Source organism: Sapajus apella, unplaced genomic scaffold, assembly GCF_009761245.1.
Source record: "Sapajus apella isolate SASKATOON/1434 unplaced genomic scaffold, GSC_monkey_1.0 scaffold10, whole genome shotgun sequence".
Taxonomy (NCBI): Eukaryota; Metazoa; Chordata; class Mammalia; order Primates; family Cebidae; genus Sapajus; species Sapajus apella.
This window is the reverse complement of record NW_022436950.1, coordinates 26107749-26133475: the sequence shown is the minus strand read 5'-3', so window position 1 is coordinate 26133475 and position 25727 is coordinate 26107749. Positions and strand designations below refer to the sequence as shown.

At 35.2% G+C, this 25727-nt stretch overlaps 1 protein-coding gene across 3 annotated transcripts in view; it reads left to right on the top strand.

Moving 5' to 3' along the window:
* Nucleotides 1-25727, top strand: part of LOC116551470 (sperm-associated antigen 16 protein) — a 193200-nt gene that overhangs the window by 65560 nt on the left and 101913 nt on the right. Inside the window, exons 7-10 of one of the 3 annotated variants that reach the window (XM_032277659.1) lie at nt 1083-1200; nt 9066-9135; nt 20195-20304; nt 21235-22994. In XM_032277659.1, the coding sequence (XP_032133550.1) occupies nt 1083-1200; nt 9066-9135; nt 20195-20304; nt 21235-21285 (349 nt within the window). In that variant the 3' untranslated portion in view covers nt 21286-22994. Of the gene's footprint in view, nt 1-1082; nt 1201-9065; nt 9290-20194; nt 20305-21234; nt 22995-25727 lie in introns of those variants that run through there. The other 2 variants (XM_032277658.1, XM_032277660.1) reach the window with 2 other exon arrangements.

The window sequence follows — 25727 nt, the reverse complement described above, 5'->3', positions numbered from 1 at the left end:
TTAGACTGATCATCACCAGAGGTTGACAAGAATGTGGAGTAACCAGGACTGTCATAGAGGTTGAAAGTATAAATTACAACCCAGCATAAACTCCTGGGTACTTATCTAAAATAAATGAAGGTATATGACCAAAAAAAATCTTATATGACTTATATAAAATGTTTAAAGAGGCCTTATTCATGATAACCCAAACTAAAATCCACTCAAGCTTTCATCAGCAAAATATACAATAAACACAATGGGATATATACATACATAAAAGGGAATACTACTCATAGTAAAAAGGAGTAAAGTATTGCTATGTAAAGCGATATGGAAAAATCTAAAGAAACATTATGCTGAGTGAAATAAACCAGTTAAAAAAGAGAACATGTTATATGATACCAAGTAAACGAAGTTCTAGGATTTTCTGTGATATTAGATACGCTTCATATTTTAATAATGTATGCTATTTAGATGTGCATTTCTCAAAACTCTGAACTGTAATACTTAAGATCTATATATTTTATCCATGTAAATTATACTTTAATAAAAATGTTTTGGGGTCATTTTCAAATAAAACAGATTTTTAAAGGTATTTGTTTACATACTAGGTTGAATTATTTCTTCTGTTTAGATATAAATATATTTTGTTCTTAATTTTTAAAATACAAGATAGTCAAACTTGTTTTGAAGACTATCCTTTAGTTTATTTTGATGTGAACGACACTCCATGTTTAATCATCCATTATTTGTGGCCCTTGTCTTTCTGACAGTTATTTCCAAATTGACAAAACAAATTGCATGTTAAAAAATTCCATTGGTAGCATCAGTCTTCTGAGTACATACTTGGACACAGCAAGGAAATAGAGGACTCGTTAAGACATGTGATTTGCTCTCTCTCTGCACCCTCCACCCTCAAGTTGCAGTGAAGTTGCATGCTTTTTTCTGCTTCTTGGCTGTAGTGTGTTAACCTTTACATGACTATTCATTTTTATTTCACAGCAAAAAAAAAAAAAAAAAAATGGTTTCAATGTTAGATGGAAATCACTAATTTAATTCAATTACCCCTTAAGATGCTATTGACTTTTTATTTTTTATAGGTTGAAGTTACATTATGCATCTTATGAACCAACTATAAGGGTATTACATGAGAAGCACCATACTTTACTAAAGGAGAAAATGCTGACCTCCTTGGAAAGAGACAGAGCAGTTGGGCAGGTAAAGATACAGTCAAAGATGCCTTAAAATGATCTTTTAATCATTTTTTTAGTAATACAAGCAGAAATACTGGTTTTGTTTCTGTGATTAATTTTAAAACATATTAAACCAATTTTCATGTGAAAGAGATCCATTTAGAAGCATTCAGAAAAAGTATTTCTCCATTTCACTACCTATAAATATTATTGTAAAATTAGGCCAGGGGTGGTGGTTCATGCCTGTAATCCCAGCACTTTGGGATACCAAGGGAGGTGGATCACATGAGGTCAGGAGTTTGAGATTAGCCTGGCCAATATGCCGAAACCCTGTCTGTACTAAAAATACAAAAAAATTAGCCAGGTGTGGTGGCACACGCGTGTAATCCCAGCTACTCAGGAGGCTGAGGCACAAGAATAGTTTGAACCTATATTTGTGGGAGGTGGAGGTTGCAGTGAGCTGAGATGGCCCCATACCACTCCATACATTCTAGCCTGGGCAACGGAGTGAGACACTGTCTCAAAAAATTAAATATTATTTAGTTTAGGCATAAATTTATAGAAGATTATTAAATTGCAGTTAGAAGAAAAAACTTAGCCATTATGGTCAAACTTGGGTTTAAATGCTAGCTTTGACAGCTATAAAAATTAACCTTAGGAAAGTTATTTAAACAAATTGGAGCTCAGATTTCTCTCATATAAAAGGTAGCTGCAAATACCAAAGACCTACCTTTTAAGATTGTTATGAAACTTATATGAGATATTTTAATAAATAAAAACTCCCTTCAATTTTCTCCCAAATGATTATTCGACATGCTTAGGTACTGACTCAAGTTTTTGGTTATTTTTGCTAATGGGTGACATCCTTTTAGGGTTTATCAATAGGCCTAGGCCTAGGGTAGTAGGTAAGATACCTTTGGCATAAAATTTAAGAAAAAGAAACAAAATGTTTATATACCACATTAAAACCATTTATCAGTTTATTAGAAAATGTAAAACCACAACTACGCTTAACATTCTATTATTGTTTTCTGGAGATTTTCATTTTGGCCAAACTTTCAGAAGCTACAAAAGCTTACATGATGATAATACTCTTTTTTTTATAATTTTATTGTTAAGACATGCGTTAATCAAGTTAATTTTGTCTTTTGTGTGTTTAATTTTGTCATTAGCTATGAAAATGCACAACATCATTGTCTCAATGCCCTATGTGCTTGAATTTAAATTTGTGTTTTGAATGTTTGAATTATAAGTAATATTGAATACAATGATGATATGGTTTGGCTGTGTTCCCATCCAAATCTCATCTTGAATTGTAATAATCCCCTTCAAGGGTGGAACCAGGTGGAGGTAACTGAATCATGGGGTTAGTTTCCCCCATGCTGTTCTCGTGATAATGAGTGAGTCTCATGAGATCTGATGGTTTTATAAATGTCTGACATTTTTCCTGCTTGCACTCATTCTCTCTCCTGCTGCCCTGTGAAGACGTGACTTCTGCCATGATTGTATGTTTCCTGAGGGCTTTCCAGCCCTGTGGAACTGTGAGCCAATTAAACATCTTTTCTTTATAAAATACCCAGTCTTGTGTATTTATTCATAGCAGTGTGAGAATGGATTAATACGAATGAGTTTAACAGTAATTTAAATTTTTATGGCATTATAATCAAACCTCCAGAATTTCATACCCTTGCTTTTCGTCTAATCTGTCTTCCCCAGTCTCCCAACAAAAGGCTTTATTCTATATCCTGAGATGTTAGGAGCTAGATTGAGATCTCTTTTCCTATTTCTTATTCCAGACAGGCCAAGCTTAAACTTTTGCACCCATCTTACTCTCTTTAGTCCTCCTGGTCTCATGCTCATCTCTCATATACCATGTACAATATTTGTGTTTCAAGGTGCTCCTGGATGGTTTAGTGGAAAGAGCTAAGGATTGGGAATGGCTGGTGTGAATTCCAGTTGTGCTGTAAACAGCCAAGTGAGGATTCAAGTTATTTAAATATGTCTGTTTTCTCACTCATTATATAGGGATAAATTATTTGTCTTAAGATTGATAAATGTGTAAGATTAAAACATGTTTAAAAAGTTAAAATCATTTGATCTATGAGTTAGAGTTGAATTTTGCACACTACTGTTCAGATGTGCAAAGAACTGTATCTTTATTATATCTGCAACTGATTTTATTTTGTCTTTGAACCCCTACTTCTGCTGAAGACAAAAGACAACCTGCATACTAAAGACTGTCCCAAACTTTATGAGTTATACCAGTCTCTTTGGGTTTAACACTGGGTATTTGAATATTATATTAACTGAATGTTTAGCTAAAACATAGTTATTAGTACTAATTTTCTTCCTTCAAATGGCATTCTCTTTTTATTCTTCCCCTGATGGTTCCTGGTAAAAAAAGTTGCTTATCTATCCATATAGCTTGAAGTCTTCAGGCTATTTCACTCTCCAGTGTACTGTGCTGGTTTGATTAGGTTGGTGGTGTACAGGTACATGGTTCCTGGATAGTTCTGGGTAGCTCCTGGATGATTCCTGGGTAGGAACCACACCTTGCTAAATCCATGGCCACTGCCACAATACCTGTGAGCTCCTTTATATCTGCGGCCTCATTATCCTAACCCTAGTTTTTTTTTTTTTTCTGCTTTGGTACATCAAATATTAACATTTCTATGTACCCCACTGAGGTAGTTGAGGCTTCTGATTTCTCTGTACTGCAAATACAAGCCATGAGCAATTTGGAAACCAGTTAGGGTCCATCTACACAGATATACCTTTTTCAGCCAATTTTCAACACCACATGGAGAGTAGGATGTTTTTCTAGCAGAATGTAAAATATGACTCTTTTAGGGGTTGTCAATTTTCCTAGGCTATTCCCTGGAAAATTAAGAGCAAGTGTATTTATATTCCTGGGGTATCCCTAGACTATCTGGCTTTATTTGCCCTTCATTTCCAACTGACCCCACTTGCATTTTTCACTTGGTGGGTAAACTAGGACTCACATCTGACAATGTATCTATTATATCTCGTCCCTTGGGCATCTCAGCCCTCAAGCACAGAACTCTTTTCACTTCTTTGTTCTATTGGATGGAATATCTCCTTCTTTTATGTTACGGGACACTCTGTGTCCTCATTTGTTCCAGCACTCCAGATTTACACCTATTTGCACAGGGTAATTTTTAATAAATTTCACTTTTACCCTAAAAATATCCCAATTTGAAAAATCTTTATTAATGGGAAAAGTCTAAAGAGCTAATTTCTTGATATTTAATATGGAACACTTAGTCCCACTCTTAACTGAACATTGAAAAAAAGAAAATAAAATGAAGCATTTAGGATTTATAAATAGCTTTTCTCTCTCAACCAAATTTGCTGATCAAGATGGCAGATTCACTACAATTTGAGAAAGTCAAATTTAAATAGGAGTTGCTATTGCCACCACTGGGCTGTCACCACAAGTTTTACCATGGGCAATGCTGATACTGAATACTTGATACTCTTCCAGAATTGTGTTATGCTTGTCGATGGAAACCGGATGTAGCAGCCACCATTCTCAGGATAAATTCCATACTCTACATTGTTCCTTATATCACCAGATTTTGTTCAGAATCCAAAATGGGTACATAGGAGTGATGGAGCCAATGAAAGTCCTGGTTATAGGAAAGGCTGTGTAAATATCTGGTATCTATTGCAAAAGGTGGAAGACTCATAATTCTCTGAATCAAAATTGCTAAGTGGACAAAGTGACTGTCGAACACCCTTTATACCAGTCTAAACCAAGGCTCAATCAACCTATTTTCCAAATTAGGGCACAGAATATAGTCCTAGTCCTATCAGCTCTCTGGGTGTGTCCTTGCAGAGCAAGCCAAGATTACCACTTAATGAACTGAAACTGTTTGGTTACCCTTCATACAAAGAATAATTTATGGCCAACCAACCCTTTCTTTCTGTTGTAGCATACTAATCAGGTATACCCTCGGTGTACAGGCACAGATTAGCCTTTTAAAATGAACCTATTAGTAGTGTGTCATGAAGCTATAGAATGAATTTATGCAAAATATGTGTATAGAGAAAATATATTAAAATATATGAAAAGTTTATAATCTAAAATAGAAGATATTTTACCTTTTGTGTTTATCTTTTGAATATTTCTTTATTTCAATGTTTGATACAGTTAAGCTCTGAGAATTCATTTCCAACCAAAACTTTAGGATGGCAGTTAAGAGCAATAAGAAGCATCTTATGTTTTCTCTCTGGATTCCTGATTGTCACTTCTTTAAAAACCTTATCTTAATAAGCATTTAGCTTACTGTGTTTCTCTTTAAACCTATACCTTGCATAAAGAAGGATTGTATAATACTTAAAAAATTTTGAATATTATCTAGTTTGTATATGAAAGAGTGAAAACACACTATGAAATGACAGAAACCCAACAGGAAATGTATGTTTTCAAATTTCTTTTGTAGATAATAGACAGTCAATCAACATTTATTTAAAATACAATGAAAAACCTATAATTTTGTTTATAATTTTCAAAACTATTGAAAATATTGTTCAAAATTTTATTAGAGCTCCATGACCCAAAAAAGGTGAAATAGAATTGATTTGTAAGTACATATGTATAATACGTTGTCTTTTTTGGATCATGGGAATCTAACTCAATATTTATGTGTGTGTGTGTGTGTGTGTGTGTGTGTGTATATACTAAAAACTTGTGTGTGTATATATACTAAAAACAAAATCTAAATCTAAATCTAAATCTATATATATATATATATATTAAGTCTGTCTGCTTGGAGGATCTAGGAGTAATGTCACTTCACAAGTAATTAGCATATCCAGTGTTAAGATATTGGTTTCTAATATCACTGTTTAGTAAAAGGAAAGAAAACCAGGGTTCTTTGGAGAAATGTCTGACTCCAGGGCTGCGCAGAGAAAATACTAGATGAGCCTGGAGCACTTGGAACATTTTCTTGTAAGGAAGTGCTCAAAAAGTAGCACAGAAGAGAAAAAAAGACTCCACAAAATTATGGGGTATTGGCCAGGTGTGTTGGCTCATGCCTGTAATCCCAGCACTTTGGGAGGCCGAAGTGGGCAAATCACCAGGTCAGGAGTCTGAGACGAGCCTGGATAACACGGTGAAACCCTGTTTCTACTGAAAATACGAAAATTAGCTGGATGTGGTGATGCATGCCTGTAGTCCGAGCTACTCAGGAGGCTGAGGCAGGAGAATCGCTTGAGCCCGGGAGGCAGAGGTTGCAGTGAGCCAACTGCAACTTCCAGCCTGGGTGACAGAGCAAGACTCCATCTCAAATATATATATGTATATATATATGGTTATGTCAAGTTATGACAAAGGAACTGTAGTGGGTACCTGCAGAGGTCAGTGGATCCCCAATGAGATTTGATTTGGATGTTCAGATTGGTAACACCACACACACACACACACACACACACACACACACACACACACACACAGGCTGTGAATAAGTTCACTACTTGTGTAATAGAGTTTTCTGAGGAGAACTGCACATTACCTCCCAAGCATTTCTGAAATGACTTGAGAGAGCAAGGAAGGGAGACTGGCTTGGAGTTTTTATTGTGGTTGGGGGTTAGAGCCAGGGTAAGAATTCTCATATGTGGGGTGAGGCTTGAACTATTTAAGTCTCTCCTCAGTACCAGACAAGGGGGAGTACCCAGGAATTTTTATCCAGTTGTCCAGATATTGGGCACAAGGGGAAGAGGGAGGAGATAAATGTTAAAGGCTGTTGACACTCAAACATTCAAACATCAAACAATAGAGTCAGGTTCCTCATTATAGGAATCCAACCTGAAAAAGCTTCCAGTGATCAAAACTTCTGAAACAATTTGAGCAACAAAATAACATAGTGTTGTTGAATTATAACCCCAAATATAAAGTAAATGTCTTTGATTCCTTCATGGTATAAATAAATGATGAATAAAGACATATGAGACAGTAGACAAATCTCTCATACAGAAGAATCCCAAGTAATATATGTTGATAATCCTTCCCTCCAGTAGGTGGAGCTTAACAACTCAGTTGTTAAATGTTGGTTGCACTTCATAAGTAATGACTTGCATCCAGAAATTCAATGGAAATAGGGAAGAAAGTAACTTTACAGTAAGGAAACCTGGCAACCTTCTCATCATGTGATCAAAGGATCAAGGTTAATATCATCAGTTTTAAGTCATGTTGGTAGCATGTACCTCTGATGTAATATGCTAGTAATGGCATTTCTCCCCGATGGTCTTCTTCTTGCAAATTCTGACTTTAGTCTAACCATGGGAAAAATATCAGATAACCTCAAATCTAGGGCTATTCTGTAAAATAGTGTCAGATTAACATTCCTCAAAATTGTCAAGTACATTAAAATCAGGGAAAATCTGTGTATTAGTCAATTTTGTGTTGCTATAAAGGATTACCTGAGACTGCATAATTTATAAGGAAAAGAAGTTTATTTGCCTCATGGTTCTGCAGACTGTACAAAAAGTATAGCACCAACATCTGCTTCTGGTGAGGGCTTCAGGAAGCTTTTACTCACAGTGGAGGGTGAATGGGGGGCAAGTGTGTCACATGGCAAGAGAGGGAGCAAGAGAGAGGAGGGAGATCCCAGACTCTTTGAAACAACTAGATTTCCTATGAACAGTGGGAAGGAAGGGACCCAAGCCGATCATGAGAGATCTTCCCCATGACCCATGAGAGATCTTCCTACTAGGCCCCACCTCCAACACTGGGGATCACATTGGAGGTGGGTCAAATATCCAAGCTATATCGGTCTGAGAAACTAGCCCAATCCAGAGGAGGCAAAGGAGACCTAAAAACTAGTTATAACATGGTATTCTGGTTACGATTTTGAAACATAAAAAGGACATTATGGAAAAATGAATAAAACTAAAAATATAACCTGTCGTTCATAATATGTATCAATATTGGTTCATTTTTTGTGAAAAATATGTCATTACATTGTATGATGTTATGGGGAAAAAGGGGTATGGGACATACAGGAATTCTCAGTACTACATTAACAATTATTCTGTTAATCTTATGCTATTCTGAATAAGATGTTTATTTTTGAAATTTATAGTTCTTTTGGATTCTAGGAATAGATATTAATATTTTACTCTTTTTCTTGACCTACGCATTTCATGAGCACTCATCTGTAGCTTATAATTAATAAATTATGTTATTTTCTGTTAATAAAGAAATATTGCTATTCAGTAATAGTACAGAAAGCATATATCTGTATGTAATTGAACAGATGGTATTTGGTGTTGGTATAATAATATTCAATGCAAGATGAAATAGCTTTGTAAGGTCGAATTTTAAATTTAAGTCTATTTTTCAGGAATACGGGTAAATCATGATACCAAGCTAATAAATATTCTTAATTATAAGACATGTTTAATAAAATAGAGAATATATGTGGGTGGAAAATGAGCTAAGAGTTTGGGAATGCAAACAACCTCTTCATATTTTACTTTCCAAGAAATAATTACCTTATATTTTATAAATATGAAGATGGTAGTTATTGTGAAACAATTTGAATAGATGAAAAACCTCTCTCAAAACAGAGAATTGAGTAATTATTAAACTGTGCACGAGTATTTTTAATTCAGGAAACTATGCCGTGAAATAAATGTTTCAGATGCTTGCCTAAAATAATTAATGATTAGCTGTGGAATTACATTTTAACTTAAAATTATGTTTTTCTTTTGTTAAAATTTGTTTTATTTTAAAAAAATATTTAGGTATAAATTTAAAAGATATTAGTATTTTTAATATTTTACAATGGATAAATACTGTGTTTTATGTAACTTTTTAAAAGTCATTTAATATATAACTTCATTTCTTTCAATTTTATGTTTTAGGTTTCTGGACTTCAAGAAACATTGAAGAACATGGAAATAGGACATAGTTACTATGTTACTGAAATTAAAGGTAAGTATAAAATGTGATGAAGCTCTACTTTAGTATAGTTTGGTGATTTCTCAACCTTATGAGTGATTAATATTCTCGAGATATTTAAAAATGAATAAGTGCTGGTTATTTCACAAATTAAAATTTTAATAAAAAATAAGAAATATTGATATCATACTGTATGGATTAATTTTAGAGAAAAAAAGTCAACTATAATGGAAGGACTTCTGCTTCTGGCCATTATACCTGGTACCAGACTAGCCTTCTCTGTATAAATAACTCTAAATCTAAGCTATAAGATCAGACACTTTTAGGCAATAGAAAACAGCTCAAGTAACAGAAGGCAATTGACAGAAGGAAAATGTATAAGGTGAGCTCTGCTATCACCATGGCTTCGGGTCTGTGGAAAGTTCCAAACTGAGCTTTGTGGAGATGGATGCCAATAAGAGCATGGCAATCTTGATAACTGGAAATAGCAGAGACCCTCGTTCACAGCTTTTGAAGCAACTAGAATCTATAGGAAAGAATACCAGAGAAGAGAGAGCTACAATAAGGAGTAGCTCAGTTTGTGAGGGAGTTTACTAGGAGTCCTTAGCTGAGGCTGCATTACATATATATAACAACACTACCTGAGACTTACAAACTTACAAAGGAGATAGAATTCTACAGGACCATGAGGAGGCCAGAGATTCTAGAAGTCAAGCGGTGATGGGAGACATTGCAAGTCTGGCCATTCCTGGGTGGAAAGACCTCTTTCACACTTTGTTAACACATTAACATTCATATCCACCTTATAAAACCAGGAACAAGGCTAACACAGCATTCCTAGAGAGAACACAGAGCTTGGAGTTTGAGTCTTGTCAAGTTATAGGGCCGTAAGAAATATTTAGGGCTTTCCGTGGATCCACCCTAACACAGCATAAAATTAAGCCTAGGATTGGGTCGTCAGTAAAAAATGGAACTGCATTCAAGAACAAAAAAAAATGACATCCCTTTGAGGAAGGCAGTCGTCCAGAGTCTTTACAGTCTTTCGCTCACATTGCCTAGCACATCATCAAGCATTTCTATATATGAATAGGAACAGGAAAATGTGACCCACAATCAAGACAACAAGCAGTAGGGATGTCCGTTTCTGGAATCCCCTCCCACAACAGCGTGGGAGCTCGTGTGCTCTCTTTCTCTATTTCTTTCTCTCCGACTAAATAAATCATTTTCTGCAAAAAAAAAAAAAAAAAAAAAAAAGGACAACAAGCAGTAAATGGAAACCTACCGTAAAGTAGCTAAGTTGTATTTAGAGGTTAGAAAATGCTAAAGCAGATATTTCAATTATGTTCAAGGACTTAAGGGAAAATACTAGTAAGTGAACAGATGGGGAATTTCAGCAGAGAAATGAAAATACATACCAAAGCAAACTGAAGTTCAAGAACTGAAAAATAGAATAACTAAAATTTCTTTTTTGTTGTTGTTGAGATGGAGCCTTGCTCTGTCACCCAGGCTGGAGTGCAGCGGCATGATCTCGGCTCACTGCAACTTCTGCCTCCCAGGTTCAAGCAATTCTGGTGCCTCACCCTCTTGAGTAGCTAGTACTATAGGTGTATGTGACCAAGACTGACTAAGTTTTGTATTTTTAGTAGAGATGGTGTTTGGCCAGGCTGATCTCAGACTTCTGACCACAAGTGATCCCCCCGTGTCGACCTCCCAAAGTGCTGGGATTACAGGTGTGAGCCACTGCACCCAGTCAAAAATTTTATTGAATGCACTTCACAACGAATTAGAGATGAAAGAAGTGTCAGTAAATTAGACAAGAGATCAATGAAGACATCTAGTCTAAAGAAGAAAGATAAAAAGATGAAAGGAAATTGCCTATTCAACATAAATAAAATTAAAGTCTCAAAGAGGAGAACAATGCAAATGGAGCATAACAATATTTAAACAAATCATGGCCCTAAATTTCCCCAAATGGATGTAAAGTGTAAACTTAAACACCTAAGAAGAGGGCTAATCATACACATAAAGAGAACCACTCCTGGACACGCTGTGTTCAAATTGTTGAAAATTTAAATGAGAAATCTTGAAAACAATAATTCAAATGCAGGCTGATTTCTCATAGGAAATACTGGAGGATAGATACAATAAATTTTTAAAGTGTGGAAAAAAAATTAATTCAGAATTTTGTGCCCAATAAAAATATCCTTTAAAATTTAGATAAAATATAGACATTTTAAGATAAAGAAAAGCTGAGAGATTTGTTGCAAACCTATCTGTACAACAGGAAATACAAAGAACTTTTTTTGGGCTAAAAGGAAAATTTGCCAGAAGGAAAATAAGATTTTCCACAATTGAATACAGAGAATTAAAAATGTTAAATTCTGGTTAAAACAAGAATTATGGTTTCCTTTTCTAATTTCCTCAGAGGAAAAGTGATTGATTAAAATAAAAATTATAGTATCATAAGGTAACGTTTATACGGTATGTAAAATAAAAGATAGGAAAATAAATTGAGGTATGGTAGAAATGTTTTATATCTTAATTTTGGTAGTAGTTACATGCCTGGTTATATTTGTCAAAACACACCCAACTGTACAATTAAAACGCATAATTTGCATATAATAAAATACATAAATTTAAATATACTTTTTAAAAAATCTTACTTTAAGTTCTAGGGTACATGTACAGATCTTGCAAGATTGTAACATAGGTATACACATGCCATGGTGGTTTGCTGCATCCATCCCCCCATCACCTACATTAGGTATTTCTCCTAATGTTATCCCTCCCCAATCTTCCCACCCCCTGCTACCCCTCCTCACCCCCTAACAGACCCCAGTGTGTGATGTTTCCCTCCCTGTGTCCATGTGTTCTCATTGTTCAACACCCACTTATGAGTGAGAACATGAAGTATATTCATATTTTTAGGCAAAGTGGATTTTTTTTGGCTCAGATAGTTAGAAGGCACAGGAAATGTTCTCAGATATGACTAGATCCAGAAGCATGATGTCCCTGGGACCTGGTTGCTGCCTGTCTCGTGAGCTGGCTTCATATTTTAAAAAGATAAACTTTCGTTTTTAGAGCAGTTTTAGATTCATAGCTAAATTGAGTGAAAGTACAGTGATTTTTTTATCTATCACCTGTCCCCACCCATACCAGATTGATAAAGGTTTTAAAATTGATGAGTGTCTTTGCCTTTCGTTCTGTTTATGTGATGGATCACGTTTATTGATTTGCCGATGTTGAACCAGCCTTGCATCCTGGGGATGAAGCCGACTTGATTGTGATGGATAAGCTTGATGTGCTGTTGGATTCAGTTTGCCAGTATTTTACTGAGGATTTTCGCATTGATGTTCATCAGGGATATTGGCTGGAAATTTTTTTTAGTTTTGTCTCTGCCAGGTTTTGGTATCAGGATGATGCTGGACTCATAAAATGAGTTAGGGAGGATTTCCTCTTTTTCTATTGTTTGGAATAGTTTCAGAAGGAATGGTACCAGCTCCTGTTTGTAGCTCTGGTAGAATTTGCTGTGAAACCGTCTGGTCCTGGACTGTTGTTGGTTGGTAGGCTATTAATTGCTGCCTCATTGAATTTCAGACCTTACTGGTCTATTCAGTGATTCAAATTCTTCCTGCTTTCATCTTGGGAGGGTATAAATGTTCAGTTTATCCGTTTTGTCTAGATTTTTTTTTTCTTGAGACAAAGTCTCACTCTGTCACCAGGCACCAGGCTGGAGTACAGTGGCGGGATCTCAGCTCACTGCAACCTCTGCCTCCCGGGTTAGAGCAATTCTCCTGCCTCAGCCTCCAGAGTAGCTGGGACTACAGGTACGCACTACCACGCCCAGCTAATTTTTGTATTTTTTAGTAGAGACGGGATTTCACTGTGTTGGCCAGGATGGCCTGGTTCTCTTGACCTCATGATCTGCCCACCTTGGCCTCGCAAAGTGCTGGGATTACAGGCGTGAGCTCTAGATTTTCTGTTTTATTTCCATAGAGGTGTTTATAGTATTCTCTGATGGTAGTTTGTATTTCTATGGGATTGGTGATGATATTGCCTTTAGCATTTTTTATTGCATCTATTTGATTCTTCTCTCATTAACTAGGTATTGGTGGAATGTATCTTAATAAGAATCATTTATGGCAAACCCACAGCCATATCATACTAAATGGGCAAAAACTGGAAGCATTGCCTTTGAAAACTGGCACAAGACAAGGATGCCCTCTCTCACCACTCCTATTCAACATAGTATTGGAAATTCTGCCTGGAGCAATCAGGCAAGAAAAAAAAAATAAGGGTATTCAGACAGGGAAATAGAAAGTCAAATTGTCTCTGTTTGCAGACGACATGATTGTATTGTATATTTAGAAGACCCCATCCTCTCAGCCCAAAATCTCCTTAAGCTGATAAGCAACTTCAGCAAAGTGTCAGGATACAAAATCAATGTGCAAAAATCACAAGCATTGCTATACACCAATAATAGACAAACAGCCAAATCATGAATGAACTCCCATTCTCTCATGAGAATAAAATACTTAGGAATACAACTTACAAAGGATGTGAAGGACCTCTTCAAGGAGACTACAAACCTCTGCTCAAGGAAATAAGAGAGGACACAAACAGATGGAGAAACATTCCATGCTCATGGATAGGAAGAATCAATATTTGTGAAAATGGCCATACTGCCCAAAGTAATCTGTAGATTCAGTGCTATCCCCATCAAGCTACCATTGGCTTTCTTTACAGACTGAAAAAAACCACCTTAAATTTCATATGGAATAAAAAAAGCCTGCATAGCCAAGGTAATTCTAAGCAGGCAAGCAAGCAAACAAACAAAACAAAGCTGGAGGCATCACGCTACCTGACTTCAAACTATACTACTTGGTTACAATAAGCAAAACAGCATGGTACTGGGACCAAAACAGATATATAGATCGATGGAACAGATCAGAGGCCTCAGAAATAATGCCGCACACCTACAGCCATCTGATCTTTGACAAACCTGGCAAAAACAAGCAATGGAGAAAGGATTTCCTATTTAATAAATGGTGTTGGGAAAACTGGCTAGCCATAGGCAGAAAGCTGAAAATGGATCCCTTCCTTACACCTTATACAAAAATTAACTCAAGATGGATTAAAGATTTAAACATAAGACCTAACACCATAAAAACCCTAGAAGAAAACCTAGGAAATACCATTCAGGACATAGGCATGGGCAAAGACTTCATGACTAAAACACCAAAAGCAAGGGCAGCAAAAGACAAAATAGACAAATGGGATCTAATTAGACTAATGAGCTTCTGCACAGCAAAAGAAACTATCATCAGAGTGAACAGACAACCTACAGCATGAGAGAACATTTTTGCAGTCTACCCATCTGACAAAGAAATAATATCCAGAATCTACAAAGAACTTAAACAAATTTATAGAAAACAAACAAACAACTCCATCAAAAAATGGGCAAAGGATATGAACAGACACTTTCCAAAAGAAGACATTTATGCAGCCAGCAAACACATGAAAAAAAGCTCATCATCACTGGTCACTAGAGACATGCAAATTAAAACCACATTGAGATACCATCTCATGCCAGTTAGAATAGCGATCATTAAAAAGTCAGGAGACAACAGATGCTGGAGAGGATATGGAGAAATAGGAAAGCTTTTACACTGTTGGTGGGAGTGTAAATTAGTTCCACCATTGAGGAAGACAGTGTGGAAATCCCTCAAGGATCTAGAACTAGAAATACCATTTGACCCAGCAATCCCATTACTGGGTATACACCCAAAGAATGAGAAGTTGTTCTATTATAAAGACACATGCACACATATGTTTATTGCAGCACTGTTCACAATAGCAAAGACTTGGAACCAACCCAAATTCCCATCAATGATAGAGTAGATAAAGAAAATGTGGCACATCTATACCATGGAATACTATGCAGCCATAAAAAAGGATGAGTTCATGTCCTTTGCAGGGACATGGATGAAGCTGGAAACCATCATTCTCAGCAAACTGACACAAGAACAGAAAACCAGCACCACATGTTCTCACTCTTAAGTGGGAATTGAGCAATGAGAACACATGGACACAAGGAGGGGAACATCACACATTGGGGACTGTCAGGCGGTGGAGGGATTGGGGAGTAATAGCATTAGGAGAAATACGTAATGTAGATGGTAGGGTGATGGATGCAGCCAACCACGAAGGCATGTGTATGCCTATGTAATAAACTTGCATATTCTGCACATGTACCCCAGAACTTAAAACACACACACACACACACATACACACACACATGCACACACACACAAACTGATGAGTGTCTATGGCATTATTGTCACTTGACATCCATAGTTTACATTAGGGTTCACTTTTGACATTGTAGATTCTATGGAATTCAACAAATTTATGACATGTGTCCAACTTTGTAATAGCATACAGAGTAGTATCACTACCCCAAAAATCTTTTGCGCTCTGCCTATTCATTCCTCCCTCCTTCCTACTTTTCTAATATTTTAGGTTTAAATAATATCAGTTATGCACAGTGATTCATAAGGGACTATGTATGCATAAGGATGTTTATTGTAGTCATATTAATAGTAACACAACAATGCAAGCAATCTCACTTTTTAACCACCAGTGAATGTTTATAGTTGATCATACAATAATAAAAAGTTTCTGAAACTAATGCATAAGAAATACTTTTGTTATAATATTAAGAAGTAAAAACATTTATTTGGTACAAGTGTATGCCTGTTGAATAGAAGCAAAGAAAAAATATTAGAGGGTGCACATCAGGATGTTAACATAATTTTCTCTGTGTTATGTGACTGCTTTCTACCTTTTTTCTTTATTGTATTTCTTACAAAAATGTACATTTCTGTCAACATCAAAAAATGTTTTCATATTAAGATAACTTAAGAATACAATCAGCTGTAAATATTAAAGAATGGTAAAAAATTATCATTTCAGGAACTGTAGCTCCAAAAATGACTAGATATTCTGAAAAAGAATATACGTAAGAAAGCTTAAAGGTTGAGGGACTTTGTGAATTGAGTTGATGTTCGCACCAATTAATTTCTAATGATTCCATTCTATTCTAATGGTTTAAGTTTTATATATTTATCCTTGACATATCAATTAAACTGATGCTTCACAGATAACTCCTTTATGAAATTATCTCCTGGTGTTTAGGCTAATTCATACAAGAACATATTGCATGTTTTTCTTGACTGACATTTACAAGTTACTTTGGAGATTAAACTTGTAATTGTATTTTGATCTGTGATATTTTGTAATGGCTTTTCGTCAAAGGAAATTCTGACCCAACATAAGGAAATTGTTTCTTTTAGTTATGTATCACTACTAATTAAAATTAATTATTTAGATGCTATACTGAATAATTTTATGCACTTTGTAAACATGCACTCTCATTTTAGATATGGAACTTGAAGTACTTTTCCCTAAGCTTCTGATCTCAGCATGTCTGTGGGTTCTCAGACTCTGTCACGTCTCCAGTTGTTTAAACTTGGTATCATACTTAGTCAGGGACTATAATTTAAAAAGACAATTTATTTGTTAAGTTGTTGTTCCTCATAATTCCTATCATTCTTCATATTTTCATATTACTTCCTCCCTCTTTACTTATTTAAGTTTAGTTTCAAAAATATTTGCCCCCCTCCATTTATCCATTCATCTACCCATCCATCCGTTTATTTGGAGCACAGGTTGGCATGTCAATAGAGATTCTTTAAATTAAGCATTATTTACTTAGAAATTAGAAAATATCAAATTGCTTGTCATTCACTCTGAACTTTGGAAACAAGACATATTAATTGTTGTTTGACTTTTTTGACTACCAAAGTGATGTTTATTATAGAAAATTCAGACCATGATAAAATATATTTTAAACAATCACCCCATAATTGCTGTCATACAAAGATGATATTAATACTTTATTACCTCATCTTCTCACCTGAAAAGAGTTTTCAGTTTTACATTTATTCTGTATGGTAGGTCAAATAGTAGAAAAATTTCTGGGAGAAACTATGAAATAATGAATTATTATTGAATAGGTATTTAAACTGACAATTACAGATTATGTTTTTCTTTATTTTTATCAAGGGTCATATGTATAGAATATTTACATGACATTATAAAGAAAGCACTTTTTAGTATTACATATGAGATAAAAGTATTTTTTGCAAATTACTTAATTTCAAAAAGCTTATGAAATCTACTGGTTTTGATTGTCATACTTGTATTAGTTATTTATATTACTTTGGTTTGCTATAAGGTTGTAGTTTCAGTGCAATAATGCCTATTTTTAAACCAGATCATAATGATACATATAATTGCATTTTAGTATATCTTATAATGTATAGGAAATTATTAATTCAGGATTACCTTCTAGAAATTGGAAATGCTTGGTGAAGTGAAAAATTGTGAACGCTAACTTCAGAGCTTTAGAGAAGAAATAAATGTCATATATTGTTAAGCAAAGCAACTCTTAAATTAGTACTTTAAATTTAACAGTAGAGCAAGTACTCATTATTAGTTTAATTAATTGCTGATTTTTAAGTTCATGTTTTTTTTGCTGCTCAGAGTTGCATTATGAGACACCAAATTCATGTAATTATATAGACTATGTGGTCTAATTAATAAAGAGAGACTATTTTTTCAAATATAGTGTCTTTTCATTTAACACTATTATCTTTTTCTGATTATAATTAGATAGCTCTAACTGATCTTCTTATTTTAGTTTACATGTGTCCTAACCTCTTATTTTGTTTATTTCTCTGGGGTAAATTGTAGACAATTTCTTCAAAATTTTTTCAGTTAAAAAATTCTCTTTTCAGTTTTGTTTGGTCTGTAAGGAAGTTAGGGTAAGTGCTTAATAAATAATTGTTAAATTATGGTATTTATGTCTTTCTGATATTTATCCATGAGCCTGAACATGTTAACATTGATTGAATGTGTACACACATGAAAGGACAATTGAATGGGGAAAATTTAGCACTGGGAGGTACAATAAATAGAATTTCTATAAATAAAGGTGTGTTTGTTTATTTGTTGTTTGTTTTATCTCAAGAAGTTATGCATGCCTTAAAATGTTGACTTTACCTAAGTAAAATTGGAAAACTTCACAGTACCAGTTGGTACCATAACCTTTGTCGTTAATAAACGCTTGATGACAGCCATGAGAATGCTGTTATAGAGACCAAGACTTTGCTGGGATGTTAGTCAAATTGAGAAGTGCTGTATGAAATTTGAGAATTACATGCACTTAATCCTGAGCATTATATAGACTTAAATGTCTGAGCCTTTCATTTGTTCTGTAAATTTTTGTGTAAGTAAAAGTGATACTTACTTGCTAGAGAGGGAAATCATATTTATTCTTGCTACATTGAGGAAATAATTGAAAAACTTTATTTTTCTGCCAGTACCCTGTACATTCTGCAATGTTTATTCTCAAGTTTTGGTTTTAGATGTTGAATCTTTTTCAAAAAATTTATTAAAGTGTATATTTTTTATTTTGTTTGTAGAGCAACAATGCATACACATAAACCAGGCCCATTTGTACTTCTTATTTTTGTTATTCTTACCACATTTGTTTGTTTGCTTGGTTTTTAATTTTATTTCTTTTATAAAAGTGGCCTTTAGCAATGTGCTACATGAGACCTGCTTATATTCCTGGAATTATCTGTTGGAGTCTTGAGTTTCTCTCCCTATTGATTTCCCTTTTCTTTCCTCTCATATTACTATATGCACCCCCTTTGCATATACATTGGGAACAAAAGGTAGTATGACCTTCACAAGATTATTGACAATTGCATAAAATTGTACATATAAGTTGTTTAGAATAGTGGACATTATGTAGTAAAATATCAATGAGGCATGAATGTTAACCGTTGTTTTTAATTATTATCAGGTTGACACTCCTGGTACTTGAAGGGAAAAATATAATAAAAGAGAATCAGAAGTAAATATTTTCCTTTAATCTCAGCAAGCTGTAATAGTTGCCTTTTCTCTAGTCTTCAGCGTCCTAGATGCTGTGGGACTCTACCTCATAGCACCTTCTGATAGGATAGGCAGTTTGAATACCCAGGTCTCTCACGTACTTTAATGTAACATGGGGTTATGGAGCTTTTTTTTTTAACGTTATTGTGGGAGTTACTTTGAGGATTTTCTCCTTTGTCTAGAACTGGTATTTTAAAGAAAAAAATTGGTCAGAAAAGAAAATAAATGCCAGCCATTTTCTTTCCTCCCTTTATAATCTCAGGATTTCTTAAGAGAGCCTTGACATTGAAATCATCCAGACATTTCTTTGTTCATCATCTTTCCTCTATTATAAATCTAGTGTCATAATTTGTAACATTGAGTTGTTTCTTGTATTTGTGTTGGTAATTATAACCTTCTTAGTTTTTTGAAATCAACTTCCTGTTTAGAAATACAAGTGAAAATATGTGTACTTATATATATATATATATATATATATATGTATTATATGTAGAAAAATGTGAAAGAGAAATAGAATTTTTCTGTCACTTCCTCACTCTTAGATGATTCCATTAAGACTGCTCTCTATGTCCACAAGAAGTAGGAGACCAGTGTTACGACCATTTTAAATAATACCCTGTGTTTTTCCTTTTCATCCTTAACATAGGGAGGCATAGACAATAATATTTTATTAATACATTCTCTTTTTTTATAATAAAAGTTTCATATTTATTATCTAGTTTGACTTGGGAAATGTTGTCATTTCTTATCATTCTCTCCTTTGCCATCTTTAACTCTGTTTGTAAATACACAAAACCTTATGATAACAGGAATTTGAATATATCATAATTGTGCTCTCTAACTGGCTCATCATGCATTTAATTAACCTTGTAGTAATGCCATTCTGCATTTCTGGGAACTGAATTTTGAGAACCCACCTAAAGAATTTGGTATGGTTTGGGAATCATTAATTTAATGAATTTTTAAAGATACATGCATCATTAAGATCTTGGTTTTCATATTTTTGGTTGTAATCATTTTATGCAGATAAACAGTGCAAATATTAAGAATAAATTATATTATCTTGTAGTTGATCGTAGTTGTGAAAAAGTAAATACACCAGAAAGGCCTACTCAGAAAAGTCTTCGTGAAGCCAGGGAACAAAACAAATGTAAAACAAAGATGAAAGGCAATACAAAGGTATGATATTTATTTTTATTTTCATTAAGTCATACATAACTCTCAGATTTTTAGATCCATACACTCATATGGTGTCATCATTATTTTACCTGAAAGGGAATTTGGAGGTTGTATATTCCAGACTGCTTGGTTTATATGTGGACAGTGGAGGTACCCAAATGTTTCTAGTAAATAGTTAATTCAGGGACACGTTTATTAGTAGCAGAGACAGCTCAATGGATCACTCTACCTTCTATCCCAATGTAATCACAATCATGTCTGCTCACCTCCTAACTTTTCTGCTTGAAATTGCCTCTAAAAGAAATCACTCCCAGGTCCTATCTTGCTATTTCTTTCCTCAAAATGTAACGTCAGACTTTACTTAGTCTTCTTTAAAGGTAGAATGAAATAGCATTATGCTCCACTTAACAGTCTCCTTATATCTTGTGTACCTTCACTTTGTAATCAGACTGGTAGTTTAAATCTTCACAGCAACTAAAGAAAATGGTATTAAAAGTGGTTGGCCAAAGAGATCAGAAATGAAGAAAATTACATAAAACCTGTGGAGAGTTTAGTTTATTGTTATGAAAATTACATAAAAGTCTAGCTCAGGTAATGAATTTTCTCGAAAGGCAGTTGGTACCTTAGAGTTTTAAAATATCTGGCACTTATTTTAAAATAAAAATACTTACAATTATAATTGCTTCTTAGTAACAATAATTCTAGAAGAAGAATAGATTTGTATGAATTCAAATAATAGCATTTACTTAGGTAATGCCAGTAATATTTTTTTCTCTCTAAGATATGCGTGGATTCTGGTATTTTATAAAATATTTGAATAAAATAAAAACTAATCACTTTTTGGTTATAATAAGCTTTTCATTATAATCTTGTCTTGTGCTTTACCAGAGTAGTGTTTTCTTGTTTTCTATCACCATAATTAATTTATAGATTATGGTATGTGAGGTAGACTCACATCAGATTGAAGGATTTTTGGAATGATGGTGGTGATTGTCATCAGAAACGTTTTCATTCTCTAATGGTGTAAGTATTCTCTTTCAGGTAGTAAGTAGTAAGTCATGCTTAAAGCGATTTGTTGATTCATTTACTCAGTGCTTATGGCTTGTGAGAGTTTAGATTAATAATGCAAGGTTGACTTTTTATGTGACAAAAAGCTACTAAAATATAGGAAAAGTACATTTCATATTTATGCATAGTATATTATTTTATGGTGTTGCATTCAGATATTTAATGTAATATCTACAACATACATTTTAATATGACATAGGTCATATTAAAAAGTCATATTAAAGGGCTGAAGTGTAAAATAAAGTGAATCTTTCTCACTCTCACTGAGTAATCATTTTTACTAATATTTCTCTTAATTTACTTGTTATTATAACAAATGACTGAGTTCTGTTTCTGTTTATTTAATCATTCACTTTACATGGTACCTATTGATTCTTTGCTGTAACAGAGAGGCATTAAGAGCACTTTACTGATTTGATTTGAGTTATATTATTATGCATGTTGTCATAATTGATAACATTTACACTTGTTCTGTAGTCTTAATTCCATTTTCTGTGCTTTGTCTGTAAATTAATACTAAAATTTAATCCCATAAACAGCCTTTAAATGGATTATGTTTAAGTAAATGTGATTGATTGCAGACATTGCAAATCTAACTAGAACTATAGAAGAGAAAGGAGAATACCTGAAGTGTACAGGGCTGTATTTAAAAGATTTCTCTTTTAAATACAGTCACTCTTTTCTACTTCCTGGGCTTATACTCAACTGCCCCTGTTATGTATTTTCCTATTTTTCTTATGGATTGCTCTTTCTATTTTCCTGGAGTATCCCCTTGAGTAATTTTCAGAAAAGGCCAATGGAAATAAATAATCTAAGCTCATACATTTGAAATATTCTTGTTCTGCCTTACACTGAGTTGATATTTTGCTGGACATAGAGTTCTAGTTTTAAATTAATTTTTCACCAGAACTTTAAAGGCATTGTTTTAATGTCTTAGAGGATAGCAATAATTGCTGTTGGTCTGATTCTTGTTATTTTGTTGGGAAGTAAAAAATACCATATGCAATGCAATTTACTAGTAAACTAGCATTTTGAACAGCTAGAACATTGAGGTGTAATCATAATAACAACTTTATTTATGTGACCTACTGACCCTTAAAGCTGCTTAGTGAAGGCAATTCAACCCTTACCATAGGGTGATAATTCATTTAAGTGTTCATGAAATTATTAGTTAAGTGTGTGTTTACTCTGGTTGCAAAACACAGTCTCAAATCAGTAATTAAATATGTCCAGCTTTATGTAACATAAAAGCTCCACATTTAACATGAAGTTAAATTTTTACCTAACCCTCAGCTGAAACCTTCTTTGGGCTAGACAGTTGCAGTGTGGAAGGGGTTGTGATGGTGGTGTTTTGAGGCTGTTCATATTTCTTTTCCTCATACTTTTTCCCTAGTTTGCTAACTGGCAAGGTTGAGGGCACAAGGAGAGAGAAATTAAAAAGGAATGGAAGAGTTGTCACTTGACTTGACATACCTTATGATGGCTTAGAGTTCTTTGAACTTGTCAAAATCGGAAAGCTATTAATTACCCTGATGAGCACTGTATTAGTCAGGGATAGAAGGATATATAGATATTAGTTCTCTAGAGGGAGAGAACTAATACACACACACACACACACACACACACACACACACACACACACATATGTTCTCTACAGAGATAGAACTAAGATATATCTTATATGATATGTATATAAATATATATAAATGTATATATGGGGAGTTTATTAAGTATTAACTTACAAGATCACGAAGTCCCATAATAGGCCATCTGCAAACTGAGGAGCAAGGAGAGCCAGTCCAAGTCCTAAAACTGAAGAACTTAGAGTCTGATGTTTGAGAGCAGGAGGCATACAGCATGAGAGAAAGATGTAGACTGGGAGGTTAGGCCAATCTGATATTACCATATGCACCCCCTTCTCCTATACAATCAGGAGCTGATTAGATGGTGCCTGCCCAGATTTGGGTGGGTCTGTCTTTCCAGCCCATTAACTCAAATGTTAATCTGCTTTGGCAACACCCTCACAGCCACACCCATGATCAATACTTTGCATCCTTCAATCCAATCAAGTTGACAGTATTAACCATCATACGTCCACCCTTTGTCTACTTCAACCCATACACATCTCCTGAGATCAGACTAATCTTCAAATAAAGACAATAATAAGGTCATACTTATGCCTAACATAATAACAACTATCCTTCATACAGCCAGAAGTACATCAGTCCCCAACTCAAATACTATTATGTAAAGTTAACAATACTTAAATGCTGATGTGAAGTCAATAAGTCTCATATCACATGATAAGAGAAAAAGAAAATAAAATGAAGATTTTGTTTTAGTACAAGTGTATTCATGGACAACCATGGCTTTAACAAAAGAAGAAGGAAATACTCATGATAATTGTAATCCTCTTTCTGAAGCTGGTCATGTGGTCATAGCTGGTATTGATGACCACCTTCTTCTACTACCTATTCTGTATTCCCTTTGCCTTCAGCAAGTACCTCAGCAGGTTGTGGATTTTTTCCTTGTGAAGTGACCCAAACCTTCATTCCTGAAGGGTCTGGGCCATATGCAGTCCTGCTCAGATTGGGCTGTTATATTTCCCAATGACCTTAATCACAGGGCATGGTAATACTAAGAAGCACCCTAACAGACCTCCTGTATTCTGTGCATAACTCTTCGTTACCTCCACTGTGGAGCAGTAGACTGATTTCATCTTGATAATCCGGGTCATTTACCCCAGCCAACACTGTAACTCCATTCTTAGCCTGTTGACTTAAAGGTAGGAGGAGCCCAAAGTGTCCAGGTGGCAATCTTAACTTCCAGTTTAATGGAATCATTGTTGTGTCTCCTGGTGGCATCATTCTTCCCTCCAGAACTAAGATCTCTAGGCCAGCAGAATATAATGTTGTGAGAATAGGAAGCAAAAATTTTGCTGGCGGATCACTAGGGGTGATGATGAATGGTGCCTCTTCCATCCCTTGATTCCTGGATCTATGAATCCTGACTATGGGAGAAACAGTACCATATGTTGCATGCTGATTCAGAGCATATATGGCTTTCTGTATAACTTTGCCTCAGCCCAGCAAAGTATCACCTAGTTGGCATTGTAATTGTGGCTTCAAAAGGCCATTCCGTGGTTTTATCAATCCAGCTGCTTTAGGATGATGGGGGACATGGTAAGACCAGCGGATTTCATGAGCCTGAAGCCCTCTGCTGCACTTCTTTAGTTCTAAAGTGAGTGCCTTGGTCAGAGGCGGTGCTATGTGGAATACCATGATGGTGGATAAGACATTCCACAAGTCCACAGACGATAGTCTTGGCAAAAGCATTGTGTTTAGGATAGGCAAGCCCATATCCCAGAGTAAGTGTCTATTATAGTGAGGACAAACCTCTGCCCTTTCCATGATGGAAGAGGTCCAATATAATCAATCTGCCACCAGGTAGCTGGCTAATCACCTCAAGAAATGGTGCCATATTGAAAGCTAAGTGTTGGTCTCTGCTGCTGGGCAATTGGGCACTCAGCAGTAGCCATAGCCAGGTCATCCATGGTGAGTGGAAGTCTATGTTCCTAGGCCCATGTGTAACCTTCACTCCTGCCACCATGGTCACTTTGTTCATAGGCTCAATGGGTGATGACGGGTGGCTGGCGAAAGAGGCTGAGTGGTGTCCACAAAAACGTGTCATCCTATCCACTGGATTATTAAAATCCTCCTCAGCTGAGGTCATCTGTTGGAGAGCACTCACATGGGATACAAATATCTTCACAGTTTTTGACCACTCCAAGAGGTCCATCCATATACCTCTTTCCCAAGTTTCTTTGTCACCAGTTTTCCAATCATGCTTCTTCCAAGTCCCTGACCTTTCAGCCAAACCATTGGCTACAGACATAAATCAGTATATAATCACACATCTTGCCATTTCTCTTTCCATGCGAAGTGCACAACCAGGTGCACTGCTCTATGTTCTGCTCACTGGGAAGATTTCCCTTCATCACTGTCTTTGAGGGATGTCCTAGAAAGGGGCAGTAGTGCTGCAGCTGTCAACTTTTGGGTGGTACCTGCATATTGTGCAGAACCATCTGTGAACTAGGCCCTAATCTTCTTTTCCTCTGTCAACCTGATCATAGAGAACTCCCCATGAGGCCATCAGTGCAGGGTGAGAGGCAGAAGACAGGTGGCAGGAGTAGAGACCATAGACATTTGAGCCACTTCCTCATGTAACTTACTTCTGCCTTTGGGACCTGCTTGAGCACAATCACGCATATACCACTTTCATATGATGATGGAATGCTGCTTTGCATGACTCCCACTTTATGGCTAGATGAGTCAGAAAGCACTCAGTTCATGATA